The 23,766-nt window shown below is 42.1% G+C and overlaps 1 protein-coding gene across 1 annotated transcript in view; it reads left to right on the forward strand.

Moving 5' to 3' along the window:
• The window catches only part of ARIH1 (ariadne RBR E3 ubiquitin protein ligase 1), a 51,723-nt gene that overhangs the window by 6,642 nt on the left and 21,315 nt on the right, over nucleotides 1-23,766 (forward strand). Inside the window, exons 2-4 of the mRNA XM_079953321.1 lie at nucleotides 10,154-10,221; nucleotides 15,062-15,206; nucleotides 23,600-23,692. Coding sequence (XP_079809447.1) covers nucleotides 10,154-10,221; nucleotides 15,062-15,206; nucleotides 23,600-23,692 — 306 coding nt within the window. The remainder of the gene's footprint in view (nucleotides 1-10,153; nucleotides 10,222-15,061; nucleotides 15,207-23,599; nucleotides 23,693-23,766) is intronic.

The raw sequence follows: 23,766 nt of genomic DNA on the forward strand, positions 1-23,766 counted from the left end.
AGCAGCCCTGGCTACTAGCTCCCCAAGCGAATGGTGCTTCTGGGGCTGGCCAGTGGTTACTTTCCAGGTTCCTGTGGAACAGTGTGAGGAGGCACCTCTCTTTGGGGCAGAGGGGCAGCTCAGAGACCAGGGGCAGCAACAGTGGCTGCCCAGAGGACTCCCAGGGAGAGAGGAGAGGAGGCTGAGGGAACACTCCTTAAGGGAGCGTGAGGAGCTACCGGCTCTGCAGGCAGGGGGTGACATAACTGGGCTCCTGATCCCCATAGGGGTGCTGCAGAAAGAATGTACAGTCATCCCTCTGGTTGCGTTTGCTTCATGTTGCGGATTTTCAGGTTGCGAACGTGGCAAACACGGAAGTGTATACTTCCAGGTTTTGACGCGCGCGCAGAAGCGATCTGCGCACTTTGCACATGTGCAGAAGCGCACGCGCAGTAGCGACACTCTACTTACGGACCTTTCGGGCTGCAAGCGGCACCCCGAAACGGATCACATTCGTAAGTAGAGGTACCACTGTAGTTTGTCAAGGGAGTTGTCGACCCAAAAAGATTGAAAACCTCTGGGTTATAACACGCTAGCATGCTTTGGAACTGTTATTACATCATGTGATAAATATGGTTCTTAAGACCCAAGGAAAGTCAGCATGAAGGTAAAATCGGAATTAGCTCAGAAAAAAGATAAATGTGAGGCCTAGTTCTCACATACAGCTTAACCAGTAGTTAGCCTATCTGGATGTACCACACCGGAGTGCAAAATGATGTTCTTGTGATCGTACACATAGCATGCTATATCAGAAAGGGCCCTGACTCCTATTTTTCTATGGGGAAGGAATTTTTATTTGATATGGAGGAACATTCGTTGATGTGACCCCCAGCATGCACTCAGCCCATGTACTGCTGGATCAGGCCAAAAACCAGTCATGTCCAGCAATTTGTTCTCACAGTTGACAACCTGATGTGTCTTACATCATCATCATCATCATCATCATTATTACTACTACAATTTATAACTTGTTCTCACAGTTGACAACCATCACCATCATCATTATTATTATTACAATGTATACACCGCCCTATACCCGGAGGTCTCAGGGCGGTTCACAACAAGACTGAACGCAGGACTGGTCCCACTTATAATGCCCAGCAACTGGTATTCAGAAGCATATGGCCTCTAACAGTCGAGTTAGAGCATATAACCACATGGTTAGGAGTCCCTGATAGCCCCATGCTCCTTGAATTTGTCTACTCCTCTTTTAAAGCCTGTCCAAATTGGTGGCCATCACTGCTTTTTGAGGGGACAAATTCCATAATTTATGCTGTGTGTGAATGAATACTTCCTTTTCCCCCTGCCCTGAATCTTCCAACATTCAGCTTCATTGGATGGAGTGCCTCAGGTTCTAGTGTTACGAGAGAGGGAGGCAAACCTATCTGTCCACTTTTCCTGCACCATCCAATATTTCATACAACTCTGTTGTGTCTCATTATTCACCTTTTCCCCAGTTAAAATACCCTAAATAGTGTAATATTTCTTTAGCTGGTAACATTTCCTCAGGTGGTTCTCAACATATTTAAAAAGCTTCTTTGTAAGTCATTTTTCAAAACATATTTAAAAACTACTAGAGAGTTCAGCTGCAGCAAAGTCATCCAGCTTCCTTGACAGGAAGCTTACTAGTCTTGTTCCTTAAACCACCATGTGATTCATATGCATACTTTGAGGAATACTGTTCACCTTAAGATCAACAAAGGCTGAAAAGTGCCAAGAATGGACCAACTGAAAAGCCGCACCAAACAAAAAGCCGCATATGCACCCATGATATGAAAGAAAAGCCTAAAGTTATATCATTCCACTTCTCACCTCAAGATCAAAACAAGAGAAAAATACAAATGATCAGTGCCAAATTTACTATTTTACTATTCCTGTTGTCAACAGCCCTTAATTTTCAACCTGCTTCAACCTGTTTTCACCTTTCTGTGTGCCTGTGGTGCTATTGATGACATCGGCTAATCTTGTTGATTGAATCATAGAATCATAGAGTTGGAAGAGACCACAAGGACCATCGAGTCCAACCCCCTGCCAAGCAGGAAACACCATCAGAGCACTCCTGACATATGGTTGTCAAGCCTCTGCTTAAAGACCTCCAAAGAAGGAGACTCCACCACACTCCTTGGCAGCAAATTCCACTGTCAAACAGCTCTTACTGTCAGGAAGTTCTTCCTAATGTTTAGGTGGAATCTTCTTTCTTGTAGTTTGGAACCATTGCTCCGTGTCCGCTTCTCTGGAGCAGCAGAAAACAACCTTTCTCCCTCCTCTATGTGACATCCTTTTATATATTTGAACATGGCTATCATATCACCCCTTAACCTCCTCTTCTCCAGGCTAAACATGCCCAGCTCCCTTAGCCGTTCCTCATAAGGCATCGTTTCCAGGCTTTGACCATTTTGGTTGCCCTCCTCTGGACACGTTCCAGTTTGTCAGTGTCCTTCTTGAACTGTGGTGCCCAGAACTGGACACAGTACTCCACGTGAGGTCTGACCAGAGCAGAATACAGTGGCACTATTACTTCCCTTGATCTAGATGCTATACTCCTATTGATGCAGCCCAGAATTGCATTGGCTTTTTTAGCTGCCGCATCACACTGCTGGCTCATGTCAAGTTTGTGGTCAACCAAGACTCCTAGATCCTTTTCACATGTACTGCTCTCAAGCCAGGTGTCACCCATCTTGTATTTGTGCCTCTCATTTTTTTTGCCCAAGTGCAATACTTTACATTTCTCCCTGTTAAAATTCATCTTGTTTGTTTTGGCCCAGTTCTCTAATCTGTCAAGGTCGTTTTGAAGTGTGATTCTGTCCTCTCGGGTGTTAGCCACCCCTCCCAGTTTGGTGTCATCTGCAAATTTGATCAGGATGCCCTTGAGTCCATCATCCAAGTCGTTGATAAAGATATTGAATAAGATTGACATCTGATGGGAAATGACTCTTGATTCCAATTCCAAGGAGCAGAACATAGAGGTGTTCTTTGTGTCTCCCCAGCAGTTGTGAGAGCTCCCTTCCCCTACAGGTCTATAAAATTCTGAATCCATATCCTTTTCTGTACAAGCTGGGGGATAACACAAATTAGATATGTGTTATAAATTATTTTAGTTCTAATTCTTACCTTTGATAAGCTCTTGAAAATGGATTGGACTGAAATTGAGCTCAAAATTCATTGTTCCTTGGATTCCCACTTTATTTGGACTTCCAGGGAGTGGTTGCTGATGGAAGCAGAATTGGAGGAAAATTGAATTGGTTTAAAAGTTGGGCATTGCCTTTGAAAGGACATGAGTTTGAAGAATGAGAGTGGATTGGCAAGTGTTCATATATGTGAAACTGTCTTATTGAAGGATCATGATCAGGTGTTATGCTTTTTGTTTCTAAGGTAAGAAGCAATAGCACAAAATTTTAATAAAGAAATTTAGGCTGAATGTTAGAAAGGACTCCCTAGTAGTGATGATAATAATGTAGCACGAAAAAGATGCCCAGGGATGTTTTGGGATCACTTGCCATTGGCTTGTAAGCAAGCTTTGACACTCTATTTTCATGCATTTGTTTATTTTATTGTAGCAGTGCTTTGAGTGCTTTTAACAGAGAAGCAACTTTTTAATATCAACAATAAATAGAATGGTTTATATCAGGCTTCCTCAACCTCAGCCCTTCAGATGTTTTGAGACTACAATTCCCATCATCCCTGACCACTGGTCCTGCTAGCTAGGAATCATGGGAGTTGTAGGCCAAAAAAACATCTAGAGGACTGAGGTTGAGGAAGCCTGGTTTATATTCTTTTTGCCACTGGCTAATGGAGGCAGTTGTGGTAATGGCAGCACTGCAGGCCCTCATTGGCCAACCAGAATTTGACTCTCTTACTTTTTTAAAAGCAGATGAATAGCTACCACTTGTGACAGTGGTAGGAAAAACGAGCCTTTTGATTCTGGGTTTGGTGGACTGTGCTCGGGTAATGTAGTAGCTAGATTTGTTGGAGAGACCCTGCCTTAAATTCCTGCTTGGCCACAAATCCTCCTGAGGAGCCTTGAGTTGGTCTCAGCTGAATCTACCTCACAGGGTGGCTTTGAGGATAAAGAGAGGGGGGTGTATTCTGCTCTGAGCTCTTCAGAGAAAGGGAAGGATTATAATATAATAGCGGAGCAATCTCCAGCTCTGTAATTGCATCTAGCATTAATTTTGTTTGCACAACTTCATATATTATCACCAATGTACAAAAAAAAGGCCTAGGCTGTCTGTCATTTAAAATGATGCACACTGAAACCATTGGTACTGAAAAAAATGTGAGGGTTTTATAGTCTCTGTTTGAAACCTGGCAAAGTAATTTCATACTTGGAGTATTTTGAAATGTATCTGAGCCTCTGTGACTGTAAAATAGATTTGTTTGAAATATTGCTGATATTTCAGCTCTGTGCTAATTGTGGCAGCCATTCCAGAAATGAAGACCATTACTTGAAGTTGTCACTTTCAATGCTTAAGTGACTTGCAGATCCTTGATATATTTTTAACTTCAGGAGGGTTGCCTACTCCTGGAATAGGGCAGCTGTTTATTTTGCCACTAGCAGTCTTCGGGCAACAGAGCACACATGTAATCACACTAGCCCAGACCAAAGTAGAAAGGGGGTGTTATGTAACATGTTGCTCTCCGAGGGTTTAGAATAAGCTGGCTTGAGTTATGTGGGGTTTTTTTTGTAGGCTGCAAATATTTTTTAAAACATGCGTACATGTTTTAAATAACTCTTGGGGGCCAACAGATCATATAGCTGTGTTTTGAGAATACCTTTGATATTTATTCTGACTTTCCTCTAGATTTTTTTTTTTTGTAGAAATTCAGTAGACTTTCTGCAGTGAAATTTGTATAACATAAACCCAATTGAGAAGACTCCCTCTTAAAAGGGTGGCATGTTGCACTTAGTGACCACTTGATCCTAATCTATTCCTATGAAATCTTGATTACAGTGCTGTCTAAATTATTCAGTTGTATTGTATGGGCATTTAACATCTGTCAAATCATAATTTCTGTGAGGACATGTTACACCACCACAGTAAGTGTAGGTGCACTTACACATGGGTACTATGTAAATTTGACATTTGCAGAAAATGCCCAAGAGCCTTGACATGGCCTTTACTAGGATAAGAAAAGCTTTTTCTTTAAAAAAAAGCCCTGGTAAAAGCTATTTTTCCCCAGAATAATGTATTAATTAATCCTTTTAGCAGTACTGTTTAATCAAATGCATATCGTGCTGCTGTGGATTGTTCCATATTGAATATTTAACATAGGAAAATCACCTTATACAAGTCAGACTCCTGTAGTTAACTATTGCCTGTACTGACACCAGTCTTTCTCAGTTTTCAGTATGCCAGAGATTGAACCTGGGAACCTCTGCATGCAAAACATGTTCTCTACCATTGGACTACAGCCCTTCCCTTAAGGACATCTAACTGTTTAGAAGCTTAGTTTTTAAAAAAAGTCTGAAATTTTAGCATGAAACTCAAATGACTGGTCATCCCAGTGTTTCTGCTGTCTCCTTCAAAATATACTGGCAGATGCCTAACACAAGACATTAATATCCTTGATTTCTCTTTTCCACTTTTTCAAATGTGTTTCCTTTTCACTCACATTTTCTTTTGCCATCTATCTTAAGAGTCCCTTCCTACATGATGGCTTTCACTTAGGCAAATTTTAATATGCCAGTATACTCCATTTTGTATGAAATGACATAGGTGTAAAGCGTGTCACTAAAATATATTCAAACAGAGGTGTGACCTTTTCCCATTCACTGTTCACATTTATTTTAAATGCAAAAATAGGGAATTATATATGTGGACACATACTGTACACCATGTCAGGTTAGCATGCAACAAAATGCAATACTTTTCTTAAAAGCAATATTTCATCATCCCACTCTCCTCCCAGACAGATTGGCAAAACTCACCTCCCCCCTGAAAGAATACCAAACTTTTCTGGTAGAATGAAGCTTTGGGTGGAACCATATGGAAGCCCATAGTTCGTTCATTCATGAGTAAAGGTGGAAATTTATTAACTGGGCTGCTCTTTTCTGAAGCAATAATATTTCTAGGGCTTCCCACTTTGCACTGTCAGTTCCTGAAGTGGATACAGGTAAAGTAATTTTGCAGTAATATGGTGGGTTGTACATCATTATACAATAAAACCAAGCATAGGAGATTGTAAACCAATTGTCTCAAATTTCTCATGTAAAGCTTTTCATTGGAGCTGATTGAAAAAACTACCTTTTCCCTTTCATTAGTTTTCTGGTGCTAGTGTCTTTCCCTTCATTGAGAGCTAGTGTGAGATCCTGGTTAGTTTTTTGAGCTTAGATTCAAGGAGCTCTAGTTTGAATACCCACAAGCCACAAAACTCACTGAGTGACATTGGGGCAGCCAGTGCATAAAATGTGACAAGCCCATTGATGTATGCCACCCTGAGCTTCCTGGAGGAAAGTGGAACAGTAATGTGAGAAATGATGAGTCCGGGCTTCTAAGTACCAAAACTAGCTTCCATTTTAAGCTTCATCATTTGCTCCTTGATACCATGCACTTTCAGGTGACTAGTTTTGTGCAGTTGAACGTTTTCTGACGATTTCAGTGGGAAAGGGTAGGAGACACTTGCTGGCTAAGCATGTAATGAAGCCAGTAGAAGTGGTACATGTACAAAAGTGGAGCCCCTATCTTAAGCCTTAGCCTGTAGGAGAACTAATGCCATCTGAAATTTTGTGAGTCAAGCATGTGTCTAATTAGGTAGAAATGATTTTTAAATTTAGGCAGGAACTGTTTGACATGGAACGGTAGGCCGGAATGTTTTGGTAATTTTGAGTTGTGTTTTAGAAATGCTGAATGAAATGCTTCTTCATTAGCTAAAATGTTGTGTGTGTGCATGCGTTCAAAACAAATGGATGAATTGACTGGGCAGTGCTTTTTTACATTTGAACTATGACTGCCATAGGGAGAGCCAAGAGTTCAGCACTCCTGAAGTCTTTCCACATTGAACTACCACTGTGCCTATCCAGTGCTTGGGATGCAAAGAGGCTCCTTCCCAAATTATAGTGAATTTTTGCTAGTCTTATCCTGTAGGTAGATTAATATTGCTGAATATCTAGTCAGTTTCTCTCTTGCTCTCTCCTTGCCTTCCAAGTGTCTTCCATTTCCCTTGTATTGAACAACCCTAGGGTGTGTAGCCATGAACACAATTCATGATTTTTAATTAACGTTTAGAATTCATACCAAAAACCAACAAAATCTTGCTTGCATTAGTGCGGCTAGGTAATTACAGTGGATGCTCGGGTTGCGAACGTGATCCGTGCAGGATGCACGTTTGCAATCTGCAGCGGCACGTCTGCGCATGCGCGGGTTGCAATTCGGGGCTTCTGTGCAAAGCGTGATTTAGTGGCTTTGTGCATGCGCGACCGCCGAAACCCGGAAGTAACCTGTTCCGGTACTTCCGGGTTTTGGCGGTCTGCAACCCAAAAACACAACCTGAAGCATCTGTAACTACAGAGCTTGGAACTAATGTTGTTATTTCCCCCCTCCCCCCTCCAGATACTGTGGGCAAGAGTTTTGTAACAAGCCCAGGGAAATCAGCACTTTGTAGGACCACAGCTACCTTCCCCTCTGAGCACTGGCCATACTGGCAGACAGATGGAAGTTGGAACCAACACTGTCTGGCGGGACACATATCTCCCTCCCTCGTCCCACTGTATAGGTCTCCAGTGTTACATTAGTAGCTAAAGAGTAGGGTATGAATAAAGGTGATGTGGGAACTCCCATTAGATGCTTTTAAAAAGAATCCATGCTAGTTGAGTTGCAACTTCAAATGTGTTTTGTGCTGTGGGCATACTCTTGACTTTCTTGCAATTGGAGATCAGTTAGATATTGGTCTTCAACTGGTGCTGTGGGACTCATAAATGGATTATCTGAGGATTTTTTTTGCATCTCCCTCCCTCCCAGTGTGGATCCTGTGTTGTGTGTTGGGATTAAAGGTGGTTTCTGGGTCTAAGAGAATGTTGAAGGTGTTTCTATTATAAACAAGCATAACAAAGTTGCTTTTCAGTGAAACTGTTGCATTCTAGTAGATTATTTGTGTGGATACAAATTCTACAGGGTCCTAGGATTGACAGTTTCCTCTGAGGTAGCAAACCCATAATCTCTTACAACTGTAGCATAGTACTGTAATAGAAATGAAGTGATCAAAGCAACTTGATATTTAAATGCTATGTTGTGAAACCTGCAGCTCCCATCAATTCGTCCCTGATCATTGATTATTTTTTTGGGGGGGGGCTGATTGGAGTTGGAGTCCAATAATATCAGGCTGTGTGTGTATGCGTGCCACAAGTTTTCTACCCACCTACCCTGGCTGTAACATACAGTGGCAGATTTTGTGATTTGGTTTATATTTGTAGTGCTGCACATTCATTTTACTAGCATTAGTCTTCTGAAGTAACAAATTGTTACTGTAGGCTTCTGGCAACATTTAGAAACTTTAGAAATAGGTTATGAATATGGCAGGTGAGGTATTGAATGGCTTTATATTGTCATCTTAAACACTGTTGTCAAAATCACAACACTCAGAATTGGGTAGTGTAACTCTTGTTCCAGTTAGCAGCTTACTAAAAAAATCCCACATGTCTGGCCTTTGATACTTGGGGTACTTGAGGTAGGATGTGCTATGAGTCTGAAGTAGTGCTGGATAATTAGAATATTGGTCATTGTGTAAAGTAATGTCTTGTTGGAGCCATTTCTGAATTTCTGTCCATGGGTGCTAGAACCAGTGATGTTGCTTAGCTTTGCAACTGGGATGGAGTAGGCTTAGAAATAAAATAAGCTTTTATGACATGAGTCAAAATACTATTTGTATTTCAGCTGGGCTCATAAATAAACAAATGCCATTTTCAAGGCTCCCTGCCCTGTGTCATTCTCCCTCCCCAAACCTTACCTTCTAGCAGCAGTAGTGCTGGGGCCTGGCAACCTACAGTTCTCAGGCACTTCCCGTTTGTAAGCCTTCCTGGCCTTATGAAGTCCTCTCACTTAACAGATTCCTGTTGCTGAGTGTAAGTTGTAGTGTTAGAAAGGTACCAGGCACATTTTGCGACTAGTGTGGGTCCAATTGTGACGACATGGAGATCTTCGGATGCCAGATTGGCAACTGGGGAAAGCAAAATGTCATTTAGAGAAGGATCTGAAATATTTTCTTTGAAGCTTGAATTTGTTTTGTTCTGGGTTGCTTTATTTGATGTTTTAATGTGTTGTAAACTGCTTTGAGATTTGTTCTTTAAAATATAAAGCAGTGTAGAAATTATGATGATGGTAACAATAACAAATTCCACCGGGAGGGCAGGGATGGCACCTAGACATTACATTGTGGAGACTGTAATCTAGGTTTAAGGTACCATTTGGCAATTAGATTATATATCTGATTTTTGAACACTGGCAAGTTGTATTGTTTTTAGGAAGCAGGTAGGTGTAGCTAGCAAAATATGGTAGAGGAAATTCAGCTGCAGAGAAGTCTGGGGATAGTGAAGAATCTGTAGTTGTCTTCATCTTTAAGAGCTTTGTTTTTCTAAAACCCTTGATTACTTAAGATTTCTTTTAGGAAAACAGGAAACATAGGCACACTGTAATCAAAAGCAAGGTGTCTGTGTTTTTTTAATGTAACTTTAAAAACTGTTTTTACTTGCCAGGGTGGCTAACCTGTGACCCTCTCCCTATTGTTGGGCTCCCATCATCCCAGCCAGCATGGCCAGGCAGTCAGGCATGATGGGAGTTGTAGTCCAGCAATATTAGCAAGGCTACAATTTTCCCACCACTACCATAAACAGAGGTTCACCCATCTGTGACACTGCACTTGTGTTGCGACTCTGAGACACTGAGTACCTCCAGAGCTTAGCATCATGTCAAATCATGTCCGTCAACGTGTACAGGGGCAATAGAGCCCCTGTGCAAAATATTTGTCGACTGTACTGCCCAGAGCTCCTTGGAGGAAGGGGGATGTAAATGTGTATTGGAGCTTTGATGCCTACGCATGTTAAACTTCCAGTTCTTCATGGGCATGCCTCTGTTTTGCTGCTCATTAACTTCTACCATGACATTTCCCCCCCTTTTTCTAGAATCCAGCAACTATCACCAGGATACTCCTTAGTCATTTCAACTGGGATAAAGAAAAGCTGATGGAAAGGTAAGCAAACTGCTTTTCTCCTTCTGGAAAGTGTTCTGGTAACCTGGTAGGTTTAGTATTTCAGTTATCTATACTTGGCTGCAGATTAGCATTCACAATGATTTTCAGATTTTTGTGAGAGAAAGTTCTCTTAGTGAAGAAAATGGTGTTCAAGCCACCCTGAGTGCTTCATTCTATCTAGACAGTCACCAGTTGCCTATGTTAGAGGCAATCAGATGGCTGAATGCGAGACTTGCTGTGTTTTAAGGTTGTGGTGGCAGAGTGGAGAGGACAAGGGTGGGGTCAGGGAGAAGCCTCCTGTTCCCAAGAGATACATGCAGGGTACTGCCTTTTTATATTGAATATGCCAGTCTTTTACAATGTGTTCTCCCTAGGGTTTCATAACCCTCAGTGCAACCGTCAACATGGTCCTGGGTGGTAACTGGAGAGAGAGAGTTTTCAAATCTGGGTGATTTTAGTTATCCTGGCTCTCGCCTTTGCTTGTTCCTGACAATACTCATTGTATTAATGTCAGTCTACGTTGCTGTTGGCATATATTGAACAACCATATAATGTGGGCAGAGCTAACTGACTTGTGTCTTGCTGCGTTTAATTTGTAGCTTGAGTGTTGCTATAATAAAACGCTATTTTCAGGAAATGCAGATCTTGTTTCTTTTTTGCAAGTTGTATTTGAACTGTGCCAACATGGAAATTTGGAGGTTAAGCAACTGCAAGGAAGCCAAAGAGTCTCAAATCAAAAGAGTTCCTTCTCTAACCCCCATGAGGAGTTCAGAGTTGGACTCATGGAGATGATACGCCCTGGCATGAGGTACTTTCGGCATTCGTTGTTGTTGCACTTAAAATGTACAACACACTGTCTAAAAATCTTTTTAAAGTCCCAGTTCAAAGAGTAACATGAGAAATATGATACAAGTGGAAAAAGTGATGGAGGTAGGGAGTCTGTGGCTTGTCAGACGCTACTAGTCTGCAGCTACTTTCATCCCCAACCATAGTTCTGAGATTGACAATCTACCCTTCTTAGTTTCAAAGATAAATTTGAAGAATCTGGTGCTTTGCTGATTCCTCAACCAAGTTAAAATGTGGCCTTCTTCATTGTGCTCCAGCTGCTTTCAAGTTAGAGGAATTTAAATCACCAAGAAAAGATTGTAAATGAGAAATGTGATTTAAATCTATTTAGAAATAGCTGGATCCAGCTATTAAAAATATTGGGGTAAAAGAGAAGGCTAATTTATATTTCTTGCATATTAACATTTGGTTTGACAGCTTGTTTAAGATGGCAACCTTAGTTAAGAGAATGGTAAAGTCATATCTGAACTGCCTATTTTTCTCTTGTTTGGAACAGCAGACAACTGGGTAGGGAAATGAGGTTGAGTAATTGTGTCTTACACCAGAAAAATTGCTAGTAAAGTCGAAAAGTTGTAAAAGGATTCATTATGCTTTTTTTTCATGCTAGAAAATCACATAACTACTGGTGGTCCATGTTTTCACCAAGAATAAAGCATGACACTGGCTTTTTGCGTGCTTTGTTTTTTTGTTTTAAAGATCATAGCTTTCAGGTGGCATAGCAAACACTACCCAGTAGGAAAAATATACATTAGTTGTGTGGCACTTATTCCAGGTGTCCCAAGGATTATTATTGGTAACTTGATTACGTTTATTTAGGAACAGATTCCATTTGTGATATAGCTTTTCATTCCCGTAATGCTTGTGAATCTATTAAAGGATGCTCTTCCATGTGTAAACTGATGTAATCTGCTATTTAGCTTCGAAATCCTCTTGGGCAAACTATTAGGAAAATCCCTTGCTCTGAAATGATAGAAGTATTCTTCCAGAATCTCTTTGATTCCAAATCCTTTGGATTTCCCACTTTCTTTTTCTTCTCATGTCTCATTTCCAATTACACATGATATTGTACAGTAATTCTAGGAAGCAGTTTCCGCTTATTATAGCTAGGTTGCTTGATTCAGCATTGATTAGGATTTTAAACTTGAATTTTAACTTGTTATACAATGGCAAAGCAATATTTGTCCTTAAAGGTAAAGGGACCCCTGACCATTAGGTCCAGTCACGGACGACTCTGGGGTTGCGGTGCTCATCTCATTTTATTGGCCGAGGGAGCCAGCGTTCAGCTTCCAAGTCATGTTAAATTTGACTAGACCCAAGACCCCACTAGTGCAGCATTCTGATCTCGCCATGTCCAGCCAGATGCATATATGAAGCCCACAAGAAGAAAATGAGTGTAATAGCACTCTTCTTCTGTTAATACCAGATGCTGAGAATCACAAGACATGTTTCTGATACTGGAAGTATAGCCACATGGCTTGCATCCATCCACTAGAAACCGTGTGTTCCGTATCAGCCCAATTCTGTGTAACTTTCTCTTGGCCCTGTTGAACTTCAGGCATTTTGATTGAGCTTTTGTGACCTCTTAGTTAGTTTTAACTGAATTTATGTTTTGTATTGTTTGTAAACCCACTGTACTTATAAGCAGTGGTGTTAGGTGGTGTGCAGATCGTTGAAATAAATACCGTATTTTTTCCATGTATAAGATGCCCCCATGTATAAGACAACCCCTATTTTTTTGAACCCAAAATTAAGAAAATGAAACTCTAAAATAGAAGTGAAAATCTGGATGATTGGTGGCGGCAAGTTGTTGATCTTTTTTAGGGTGATCAGCCTCAAAGTGTCCAGCAAGAGGTGCATGCAGTGCCCCATAGTGCAGAAGCAAAGGTAGCGACTGGGGCACCACACACTTCCCCTCGGTTGCAGCTGCTGCTGCGGGGAAGCAGGCTCCTAAGCAGGAAGAGCTGGAGGAAGGCAGCGGCCGCTCTGTGTTGGGCCATGCCACCAAGCAAACCAGGCTGAGGAAGGTGATGAGCGGGCTGGGGGCAAGGTGGGAGTTTGAGAGGGGAAGAGGAAAATGAGGAAAGAAGGGCAAGGAGAGGTAGCTGAGGCAGCTCTCAGCAGCTGTGGTGACAGCTGCTCTCGATCTAGTGGTTGACCCCACAGGTGCTTCAGGAGGTGAGCCAGTCGCTAGCATGTAGCTGGGGGGGGGCGGGAGGAAGGGGGGATGGCAGCAGGAGGGACCACCTCAGCCCGCCCAAGCCAGAATCCTGAACATATGCTTAAATATTTTAAAATTCACCCAGATGCCCATGTTCCGTGTACAAGACAACCCTCAATTTTCCACTAATTTTTTTAAAGCAGAAAACCTCATCTTATACATGGAAAAATATGGTAAATGGCAAATGTCTGCCATTCTACTATCAACACACTCTTCTAAGCAACAGATTAATCTGATGCCTGTACAAAAATGTGCTGCAACACTCTTGTTAATATTTTACGTTACATTACGTTACACTGTGTTAGTTGTGTTAGATAATGGGAGGTGCCCATCTTGGCATAATTTAAGAGTTCCTTCTTGTTTTTCTCCTGTAAGGAGTTTAGCAAGACCTGTGAGAGGGCAAGTTTCCAACAGCTGCCCCAACTGGGTAAGCTCTTTCCTCCCCCACCTCTCCCCCAGAGTATTCAGTGGTTTCCATTCATTCTTTGAGTGGCCTTAAATGCCAGGCTATCACAGACCTGACTCAGACACTGCCCATTTATTATGTCACCCGAGAAATAAAGATGGCTGCTGCTTTTGAAATTTCCAGTGGGATAGCTCAAGATCAGGCAGTTAGTTATTCTAAGCAATGAGAGCAGCAGATGCAGAAATTGCAAGGATTAGAACCATAGGAAGCTGCTTCCTAAATGGTTGGTCCATTTAGCTCAACATTTAATATACTCACTGACAACAGTTTTCCAGGGCTTTAGATGGGGTCTTTCTGAATGCAATTTGGAGAGGATGAGAACTGAACTTGGCAGCCTCTGCTTGCAAAGCATCTCGTCTGCTACTTGAACTAAAACCATTAGCTGAAGCAGCATAGTTTCTCCTATCCTAATGCAACTCCTGTTTAATCGTAATAGAGGCAGGAAGATCTGTTGCAGAAACTCGGAAGTGGCAGGACATTACTGTAGGAATTGAAAGCATGGCTTGTTAGAGAAGGTTCTTGAGGTATTAATCTGCACAGGTAGATGGACTTGCTTGCTTGCTTGTTGTTGTTGTTGTTTTAATCTAGGTTTTTAAAAAGTGCACTAAGACAGCGCTGGGAATTGGGTGGGGATGAATTTATTATGAAGTATGCCCTAGGCAGCATAAGAGAGTACAGCAATGTTATGTATTTTGGAAATTAGAGTTGCTAAATGGAAGAATTTGTCCAAAGTTTTCACATGTAACTTGGGAAGAAACTGGAAAGATTTTTCCCCCCTGTGAGCAATTGTTGCATAGTAGACCTGCTGTCTGCGCAAGTCCTAATTTACACTCCAAAGGCTAAATTTGAAGATGCTTTGATAAGTTGCCATCTTGACAATCCAAACAACTGTTTTATAGTTGTTTTTAAAAATGTCTTGGCTACCTACACATCTAAGTAGGTGATCCAAAACACTGCCCATATACTAGGAAGGGCATGAACCTGAACTACTCCATTGATGCAGGAAGTACTTGAAGCAAGGCAGCCTAGATACGCCTGTCCTGAACTTTGTATCCTTTGACTGCTAGTGCTTTCCTGGCTGCAAACTTTGCAGGGCTATTTGGATTGCCTCATCTTCACAGTTTTACAGGGCCAATACAAATGGCAAGGTGAGGCATAGGTGGTGGAGAAAGAATAGGCACCCATCCCATTTTAAATAAGGCCCGAAAAGCTCCTCCTTACTCAATCTCTAACTATTATTCTCAAGTGAAGAACAGTTTATTTTGTTGTTTTTAAACATTTGGCTTCACTTCCCTTTTGTGTTCATGCAGGTACTTTGATGGCAACCTGGAGAAGCTCTTTGCAGAATGTCATGTAATTAATCCTAGTAAAAAGTCTCGAACACGTCAGATGAGCACAAGGTCATCTGCACAGGACATGCCTTGCCAGATCTGCTATTTGAACTATCCTAACTCTGTGAGTAACTTTTAAAAAAGGCATTTAAAGCATTTAAATCTTTAAAACATTGTCTCCTTTGACTTCTAAACTCTTATTTTGGATGTCTGCAATTTAGCCAATTTATATATGGGTTGTTATGGAAGATAATAGCCAGTAGTCTTTCCTATATCTGTCTTGGCCTTCATCTAGCTATCTTGTCTCTGACACATGTGTTTTGCCTGCACAGGGAGTTCTTTTGTTTAGACTAGAGGAACATTTACAGTGGTACCTCGCAAGACGAAAAACGCGCAAGACGAAAGAGTTTTCCGTTTTTTGAGTCGTTCCGCAAGACGAATTTCCCTATGGGCTTGCTTTGCAAGACGAAACGTCTTGCAAGTTCTTGCGAGTTTGTTTCCTTTTTCTTAAAGCCGCTAAGCCGTCAATAGCCGCTAATAGCCGTGCTTCACAAGACGAAAAAACCGCAAGACGGAGAGACTCGCGGAACGGATTAATTTCGTCTTGCGAGGCACCACTGTAATGTGAACCTCCTCCTACAGGCTGAAGTGATACATGGTAGAACAGGTTTTCCTCATTTGTTGTTTGAGAACTAGGCTTCTTTTTCTTTTAATATAAATATTCAGTAAAGCTATATATTAGGCTAATAATAAAACTTATTTTATACAAATAGAAAACAGGAAAATAACACATGTATTTCAAAACTAATAAGCTTATCATAATGCAATTGTATCAATATTGTAATTTTTGGAATACAATAAATGATTGCTAAATTTTCCTTGAAGTTTTTATACAGTCTATTCTTTAAGCATTACTGTTTCATTGTTTGAGCTGTGTAGCACACTTTATTTAACTCTTATTTCATGGCTAAAGATTTGAAGTTTGCCAGAATTTTTGCTGTTTGTTTTGGTGCAAGTAATAAATATGACACTAGTGAGTAATGTGTATTTCTAATGATTCAAGAATAATCAAAAGGTATAGCTATTAACCAATAATTTGAATAAGGCTCATATTTCTAGTTGAATATGGATCTTTGACATTGTTCTTCAAATTATATGGCTTCCAAGTGTTACTCTCATTGACTTGCTTGCCAAGACACAGCCTCCCTCTTCTGTATTATAGCAGAAGATTTGGGGGAATGTTGTAGGACACATACTCAATTCACATTGGACTCCTGCAAACCTTTTTGAATCTCTGTGTTACTCCATTTGCATTCTCTGTGACTTCCAATGTGACCAACATTTCCAGTATACTCCATATTGAAGATTAACAGTGACATGCAACCTGCCTTTGCGGAGACATATTATTTGATCTTACTAGGGAATCCCAGGGTTTCTCAAATATTTGGAAAATGCTCTTTTGTGAGATTATCCGCTTCTTTTTATCATCTCAATAACCTCTTGATAACATTGTTCTTCTTAGAATTTCATGCAGTCTTTTAACTTTGCTTCTGTTTTATGGGATTTCTATCCAAGTACTTCTGACTTCATGTAATTTAATTTTATAACAAGTTCTAATGCCAGTCAGCGAGTAATAAAAATTGAGTTTCCTAAGTAAAATGCAATATCTTCATATGCTGTCTTGCATTCATTTTTTTTATTGTGTATCCTTTTGGTTCTTATATCATTTGTTTGGATCATTGTGCAAGTTAAACCATAATTGTATATATGAATGCTGTCCAACTTCAAGGCAGAGTCTCAAATGCTTTTATACTTGCAGTTGATACTGAGTTACTCCTTCAGCGGGCATGCGGTGCACCACAATGTTCCAAAGCATTTGGATCCTACTTGGATGGGTGTTGCTTAAGGGGTGTTCCCCATGGAGCCTTCAATGTAGGGTTCTGCAAGGTTCAATTTTATCCCCTATGTCAGTGGTTTTCAACCTATATGAGTCCATGGCTCCCTTTGAGTCCACCAGCCACTTACACAGGGGTTCCGTTACAGGACACACATAAGTGGGGTTTTCTCCCATTCTGCCCTCCCTCTTTTTGGCATGTCTGTAAGTGGGAGCACGTGTCGGTGGGAACCCAAGCAATGCGGCTGCTTTGCAGGGCCAAGCTGACGCACTCCACGTGGCAACCCTAGCCTGCCTTTCCTGAAATTAGAGTGTACATTGGGTTGGGGAGAGCGCAAAACAAATATTAAGATCAGAAGCATTTCCTTATTGTGGGGAAGGAAACAGAGAAACACAGCACAGGACACACATGCATACATGGCTCTTTCCTGCAACATTCTCCCTGTCCCCATAAAGCTTGGTGACTGTTAAGGAGGTGTGGGTTGCCTGCAGGGAGAGGTAGAGAAGAAGAATGAGGAGGAATGTTGAGGGTAGAAGGAGAGAGAAACACAGAAGACGCTCCTCACTTTCAGGGTTATGTTTAAATCCCTCCTTATAGGACACACACACACACACACACACACACACACACACACACACACACACCATTGAGCTACTTTGCTGTTTTCTTACATTTCTCAAGTGTAAAACTAAGGAACTGTTAGTTACTGAATCTGGGGAGGATTTTTTTTTTTGGGGGGGGGAGATTTAAGTCATGCAAAAGTGTTTCCCCACTTTTTTGTCACTGTTTTATTTCGGGAAGATAATGGGCTGCAGGTTAAAGTTGCCAGTTCCCCGAATGTTCCTCAGGGAGAAAAAGAGAATATGCAGGAAGATATGGGCTGCAAGTTAATTAAAGGGTGCCCCCCCAGGGCTCCCCTGAATCTTCCTCAAGCCATCCCAGGGTTGAAAACCAGTGCCCTACGCTGTTTAATATCTAGATTAAACCACTGAGAGGGGTTATCCAGAGGTTTGGAGTATGTTGTCGGCAATATGCTGATGGCACACAGTTCTACTTCTCTGTATCTGCAGTGCTTGTGTTGGACTGTTGTCTTGCTTTGGTAATAGACTGGATGAGAGCCAACAAATGAGCTCGATTCAGATAAGATTGAGGCATTGTTAGTGCATGGTTCCTTAGACCAGGTGGCTGCCTGCTTTCATGAGGTTACACTGCCTATGAAGGAGTTGGGTATGCAGCTTGGATCCTTGGCTGTCACTTGAGGCTCAGGTGGCCTCAGTAGCATGGAGTGCCTTCCATCAGCTTGGGCTGGTGGCCCCCATGTACCTCTATCTGGACAGAGCCAGCCTAGAGCCTCTTTATGCTCTAGTATCATTATAGCAATGTGTTATACATAGGGCTGCCTCTGAAGATGGTTCAGAAACTTCAGCTGGTGAAGAATTCAGCAGCCAGGTTGCTCACTGGGACAAGACTGTTTGAACATATTACACCGATCCTGGTCCGACTACACTGGCTGCCAGTTAGTTTCCAGGCACAATTCAAAGTGCTTATTTTGACCTATAAAGCCTTAAATGGCTTAGGACTGCACAAGGACCACCTCTCCCCATATGAGCCTACCCTGGACCCTGAGATTATCATCTGATGATCTTTATGTGCCTCTTCCATGAGAGGTTTGTAGTGTGGCAACACAAGAATGGGCATTTTCTGCAGTGGCTCCCCATTTGTGGAATTATGTGTATAACTGAAACCCAGTGAAAAACCCTGCAAAACACCCCACCCCCTTTCTGCTTTTTTAGGGATGGTTCAGTGATGTCTTTATGAACACGTATTAAGTAGGGGGCTGCCTGTAAACCAAAGTTCTCAAAATTAATTTCTTTCTAAAATTATTTCCCTTTGTATATTTAGTAAACTGTTGTACAAAGGGATCCTTAATTTTTTTTGTTCTAATCTGTTTTGGTCCATGGTGCATCATCCTGTTGTATAGCACTTCCAAATATCCGTTATCCTCCCCTAGCACATGTTTTTTATAATAGTTTGTCATCTTTTAAAAAAAAATTCAACCTGATATTATTATGTCCCAAGAGGAGTTAAGCAAAATTAATGTTGGCAGATGGATGAAAAATGGATTTAGGCCCAACTAATCTTTGTGGGATTTTAATTCTTATCACTGACTAGCTACCTTTCATTAGCAATGTTTTTAAAAAGTGTAGAATAATGAATTAATCTTGAAGAAAATGTCAGGTGATGTTGGGGTTTTGCCAGTGGTAATACCAAAATACATATCCTTCTCTTGAAGTAGATGAAAATGTATAATTAAACATTAGAGATTCTGTTTTTCCTCTCATTAATTCCAAATTGAATTTTCCCCTTGTCTGTCGTTGCTCACTCCCCAGTGTCTTGTGACCAGGCCATTGGTGCACAGAGACCTCTGAGTAATGCTATATATGCAGGGGTTAGAAAAAGTTCAGTGGAGCTGTTTGCATAGGATGATGCAGCTTTATGAATATTGCTGTGAGCGCAGATCTCTGCTTGTGAAACAGCAAAATTAGATGGAAGAATACTGATGCTAGAGTCAAAGTTTGGGACTTATAAAGAAGCAGAGCAGGTATTTCCCACAGGTAATTGAGAGTGACTAGTGACTATAGCAATAAAAAAATGGCCTTCCTGAATCAGCCCAAAGCCCATCTAGTTCAGTGTTCTGTTTCGAACAAAGGCTAGGTCTTTAGAGGCAGGCACATAGCGTAGTGTGGTGCTGTGGGTTAAACCACAGAGCCTAGGGCTTGCTGATCAGAAGGCCAGCAGTTCGAATCCCCGCGATGAGGTGAGCTCCCGTTGCTCGGTCCCTGCTCCTGCCAACCTAGCAGTTTGAAAGCATGCAGTGCAAGCAGATAAATAGGTACCGCTCTGGCGGGAAGGTAAACAGCTATTCCATGCGCTGCTCTGGTACACCAGAAGTGGCTTAGTCATGACCAGGAAGCTGTGCGCTGGCTCCCTCAGCCAGTAAAGCGAGGTGAGCGCTGCAACCCCAGAGTCGCTTGCGACTGGACCGAACGGTCAGGGGTCCCTTTACCTTTTACATAGCATAGTGTGTCTTGACGGGGACTGCCTTCTCATGGCAGCAGCTGACAGGGCCTGTGTGTGTGGTGGCATTGATCAGGCCCCGGGCCATGTCCTGATATTTTTCAGCCCCACCATGTTAATTATGTTATCCCTACCCATGACATACATACATTGAGGCAGAACTGGTATAATTAATATGGAGGTACTTCCAGCAACCCCTGAGGCTTGAGAGAAGAATCTTGTTGTCTGGGTAGCCCAGGGCTTCCTTACACACAGCCCAGGCTTGTGGCCCAGAGAGGAGGCGCACTCCATTGTCTCTTGAGACAGACAGGTGCCAACAACTACAACAACCAGAGTTCACACGTATGATAGTTGGCTCCACTGGGCAGGAACACTGACTGCAGGGTTGCATGTCGCAGGGACTGGGTGGTAGTAGCCCAGCGGCAGCACTGATTGGAACTTTTATGTTGCTACCAGGGAGGGCAAGCATGTGCTCTCATATACCGAGTCTGAATGTGCAGAGTCCAGGAAGCAGAACTTTAAACTTGGCTATAGAAATACTTATGCACTTCATTCCACAGCAGAAGGCAGCACAAAACTTGAACTCAAAAACAACGCAGACGAATAAACCTGGGGTGAGATACCAGAGCTCTTGCAGATTTTACTGGGTTTGGTTGAACCTTCGCTCTTAACTGCCCACTTGCTGCACTGCATTAAACACGTGCCTCTCAGATCTCCTGGTGAGGGTGAACAAAATAGGAGAGGTGCTATATAAATAGCTGGCAACAAATATTTCTGAGTGGGGGAGCTTCTCATGCCATTGCTTTTGTCAGCAGCTAGTTACTAGACCAGGCTTTCTTGCCGTTTCCTTTCCTTGAAGTCTGTTGACTAGTCCATAAACGTGATTTAAGTTCAACAAGTTAAGAGGAAGCCCTGAAGAGAAGGCAACAGTGGAGGTTTAACACCGTGCATTTAATATCCCTTGGCTTAGCACATTTAGATAGAGGGAATTTATGAGATATATTTGCATTGCCAGTTGTTGTCCTCAGATTTGAAATTTTTTGCAGTAAAGTAGCCTAAATATCATGTGAAGCTAGACTTGAAAAAAGCCCTGGGGTTGTTGTTGGTGGTGGGAACCATCACTTGTCACAAATAGTATGTATGTTTAATAGCTGCATTGTATACTTTAGCTTCCTGCTTCGTCCTGGACAGTAAAAGGCAAAATTTTCCCTACCCCCACTTCAGTGCTGGGATGCAGATGGGTACAAATGCAGCTGTTTAAGGAGTGGGCGGGGTCTGTCCAGCCACCCGTACCTCAGTGCTGGAGTGGAGAAGGTTGCTGACTGTGGAGAAGGCTGCTGACAAATGCTGACTGTGTTTGTGCCTACCTGATGTGTGAGGCTGTGTGTGTGTCTGTGTGTGTGTGTGTGTGTGTGTGAGAGAGAGAGAGAGAGAGAGAGAGAGAGAGAGATGTGTGCTTGTGTGCCAAGGGTGGGGAAATAAAGGCACATGTTTTTTGTTTTTTTCTTTTGGGGGGAAGCTTTTTGTGTATGCCCACTAAAGGTTAGGCAAGTTCTAATACAACTCAGGCTGAAAGAGTTTCCCTACCCTGGTAGACTACATTTATTACACGTAGGGAATGTCTTTTTGCAAGTGTAGAGCATTCATTGAAAATGATTAATGAAATGCTGTCAACAAGCCTGCATTCACATCTTTCAGCTTTCAACCCTTCGGGCTACTATACCTGGAAAACTGGGCTAAATTCTCCTCCTCCTCCTCCTCCTCCTCCTCCTCCTCCTCCTCCTCCTTCTCTGTGTGTTGGTGTGGGGACTGGAACTACTGGGATGTGCAGAAATTAGTTGAGACATGGGAACAGCAGAGGGGAGGGGGCAGTAGAGCGGAGAAGGCAGTGATTATAACTCTCACAGGTTAACTGCCATTCATAAACTCTGCTTGTGGATGGGAGCAGGCTTTTTGCCCATGCCTCTCTGATTATGTATTTCCTCTGTGTCTATGCATTGAGTGGAAAATATACAAAGTGTACATGTTCCACATGATCCAGGACCTCTGCATGGAATGCAGAAATTGGCAGGGTTGGGCTTGGCAGGGCATGTGATACGGAAAGGGGCAGTAGTCACAGCCACCCCAGCACAAAAACTATATGTGTGGAGGTTAATCTGTGAAGATTTAAGTCAAATTGGAGGTTTTGAGAACCAGTGTGATGAAAATAATCATTCAATAGTGCATTAAATTATGCGCAAGAGGCCAATGTTGCTTCTAGCTCTCTCATGTTACAAATCTCATTGTTACAACTTTCTGCCTCCACCTTTATCTTTGATATATCATATAGAAATGGCCCTCCAAGCCCCTCTGAACTCTCCCCAGGCCACACCCCCTTACTGTCCCTGCTTCACATCTTCCTTGAGAGACTTTGCCTGACTGCATTGTGTCCTTGAACTCCAATAATTCCTTTCTTCCCTTGATGGAGGATAGACGGGTTTGTGAGTGTGAACACTAGGCTAATTTCTATGCAAAGGTAACAAAAGGATTGATTGCTCTGCTCAGTTTTGCCTCTGGCCACATCCATCGCTCTCATGTGACACCTTCCCCCCCCCCCCAAGGTTGCTCAGAAAAAAATATGACCCATTGCCTAAAAATGGTTCCCTAGCGCTGATTCCGATGATGCCTTGGCCAGAGAACTCCATAGTGCACAGAGTACTATTTGGACATCTGGCATTATTATAAAAAATGCTTTGGGGGGAAGCCCTGAGTAAAAATCCATACCTGCTGCCTTGCGGAACATCTTCAGAAGAAAAGGCTAAGGAGTAAACCCTACACACATCTGGAATGTAGTCCCTAAGATGGTTGGATAGTGCCTAGTACGCCTCCTTCTGACAGCTTCTGCAGCCAAGTTGGTGCCAAATGTATTGCTCTGCTTTCCTATGGACCACAGTGAGGCTGAGAGTGTGGTCTTGTCGTCTGGGCAGCCCAGGATGCCTAAGTTTGTGCCTCAGAGAGGAGGCGCATTCCCTTGTCTCAAGACAGACGGATGACATCAACAACAATTACTGTAACGTGTTTATGATCATGTATTCTGGTTTTCTTTCTCCTGCGCTTCTGATTTGTGATTTATTTATTTTTTACATTATGAGAATGAAGAGTGGGGATATCTACTTTTTATGTGCTATTTGAACTCTGAAACAAAGGGACTAACTGCACCATAAGATTTCCTGGTTAAAGCAAGTGAGTGCAGTTAGGTCAGTTAATACTTGAAAGAAGCTCTAAAGTAACTGCTATAGCACTAATGATAGCTTAACAGCCTTCCCCAACCCAGTGCCCCTCAGATTATTCAGGACTACAACTCCTATCAGCCTCAGTCTCTAGGGTGATGAAAGTTTTGTAGTCCAACACAATCTAGAGGACACCAGTTTGGGAAGGGCTGCTCTAAAGGGAAGATGTTGACATTTTGCAAGATGATGATTCTTTCAGGAAAAACTGCATACAGCTAATCTTTCAGCAGTGGGAAAAGAGTACGCAGTACACATAACATTCTCTCTCTTTGCAGTACTTCACCGGTTTGGAGTGTGGACATAAGTTTTGTATGCAGTGCTGGAGTGAATATTTAACTACCAAAATAATGGAGGAAGGCATGGGACAGGTAAAACTTTTTTTCCATTATGTTTTGATGTTGGAGAAGGAATTGTTTGATCAAGGGTCCGCAACTTTGCTTGC

The sequence above is a fragment of the Podarcis cretensis genome (assembly GCF_951804945.1).
Source record: "Podarcis cretensis genome assembly, chromosome: 14".
NCBI classification, from domain to species: Eukaryota; Metazoa; Chordata; class Lepidosauria; order Squamata; family Lacertidae; genus Podarcis; species Podarcis cretensis.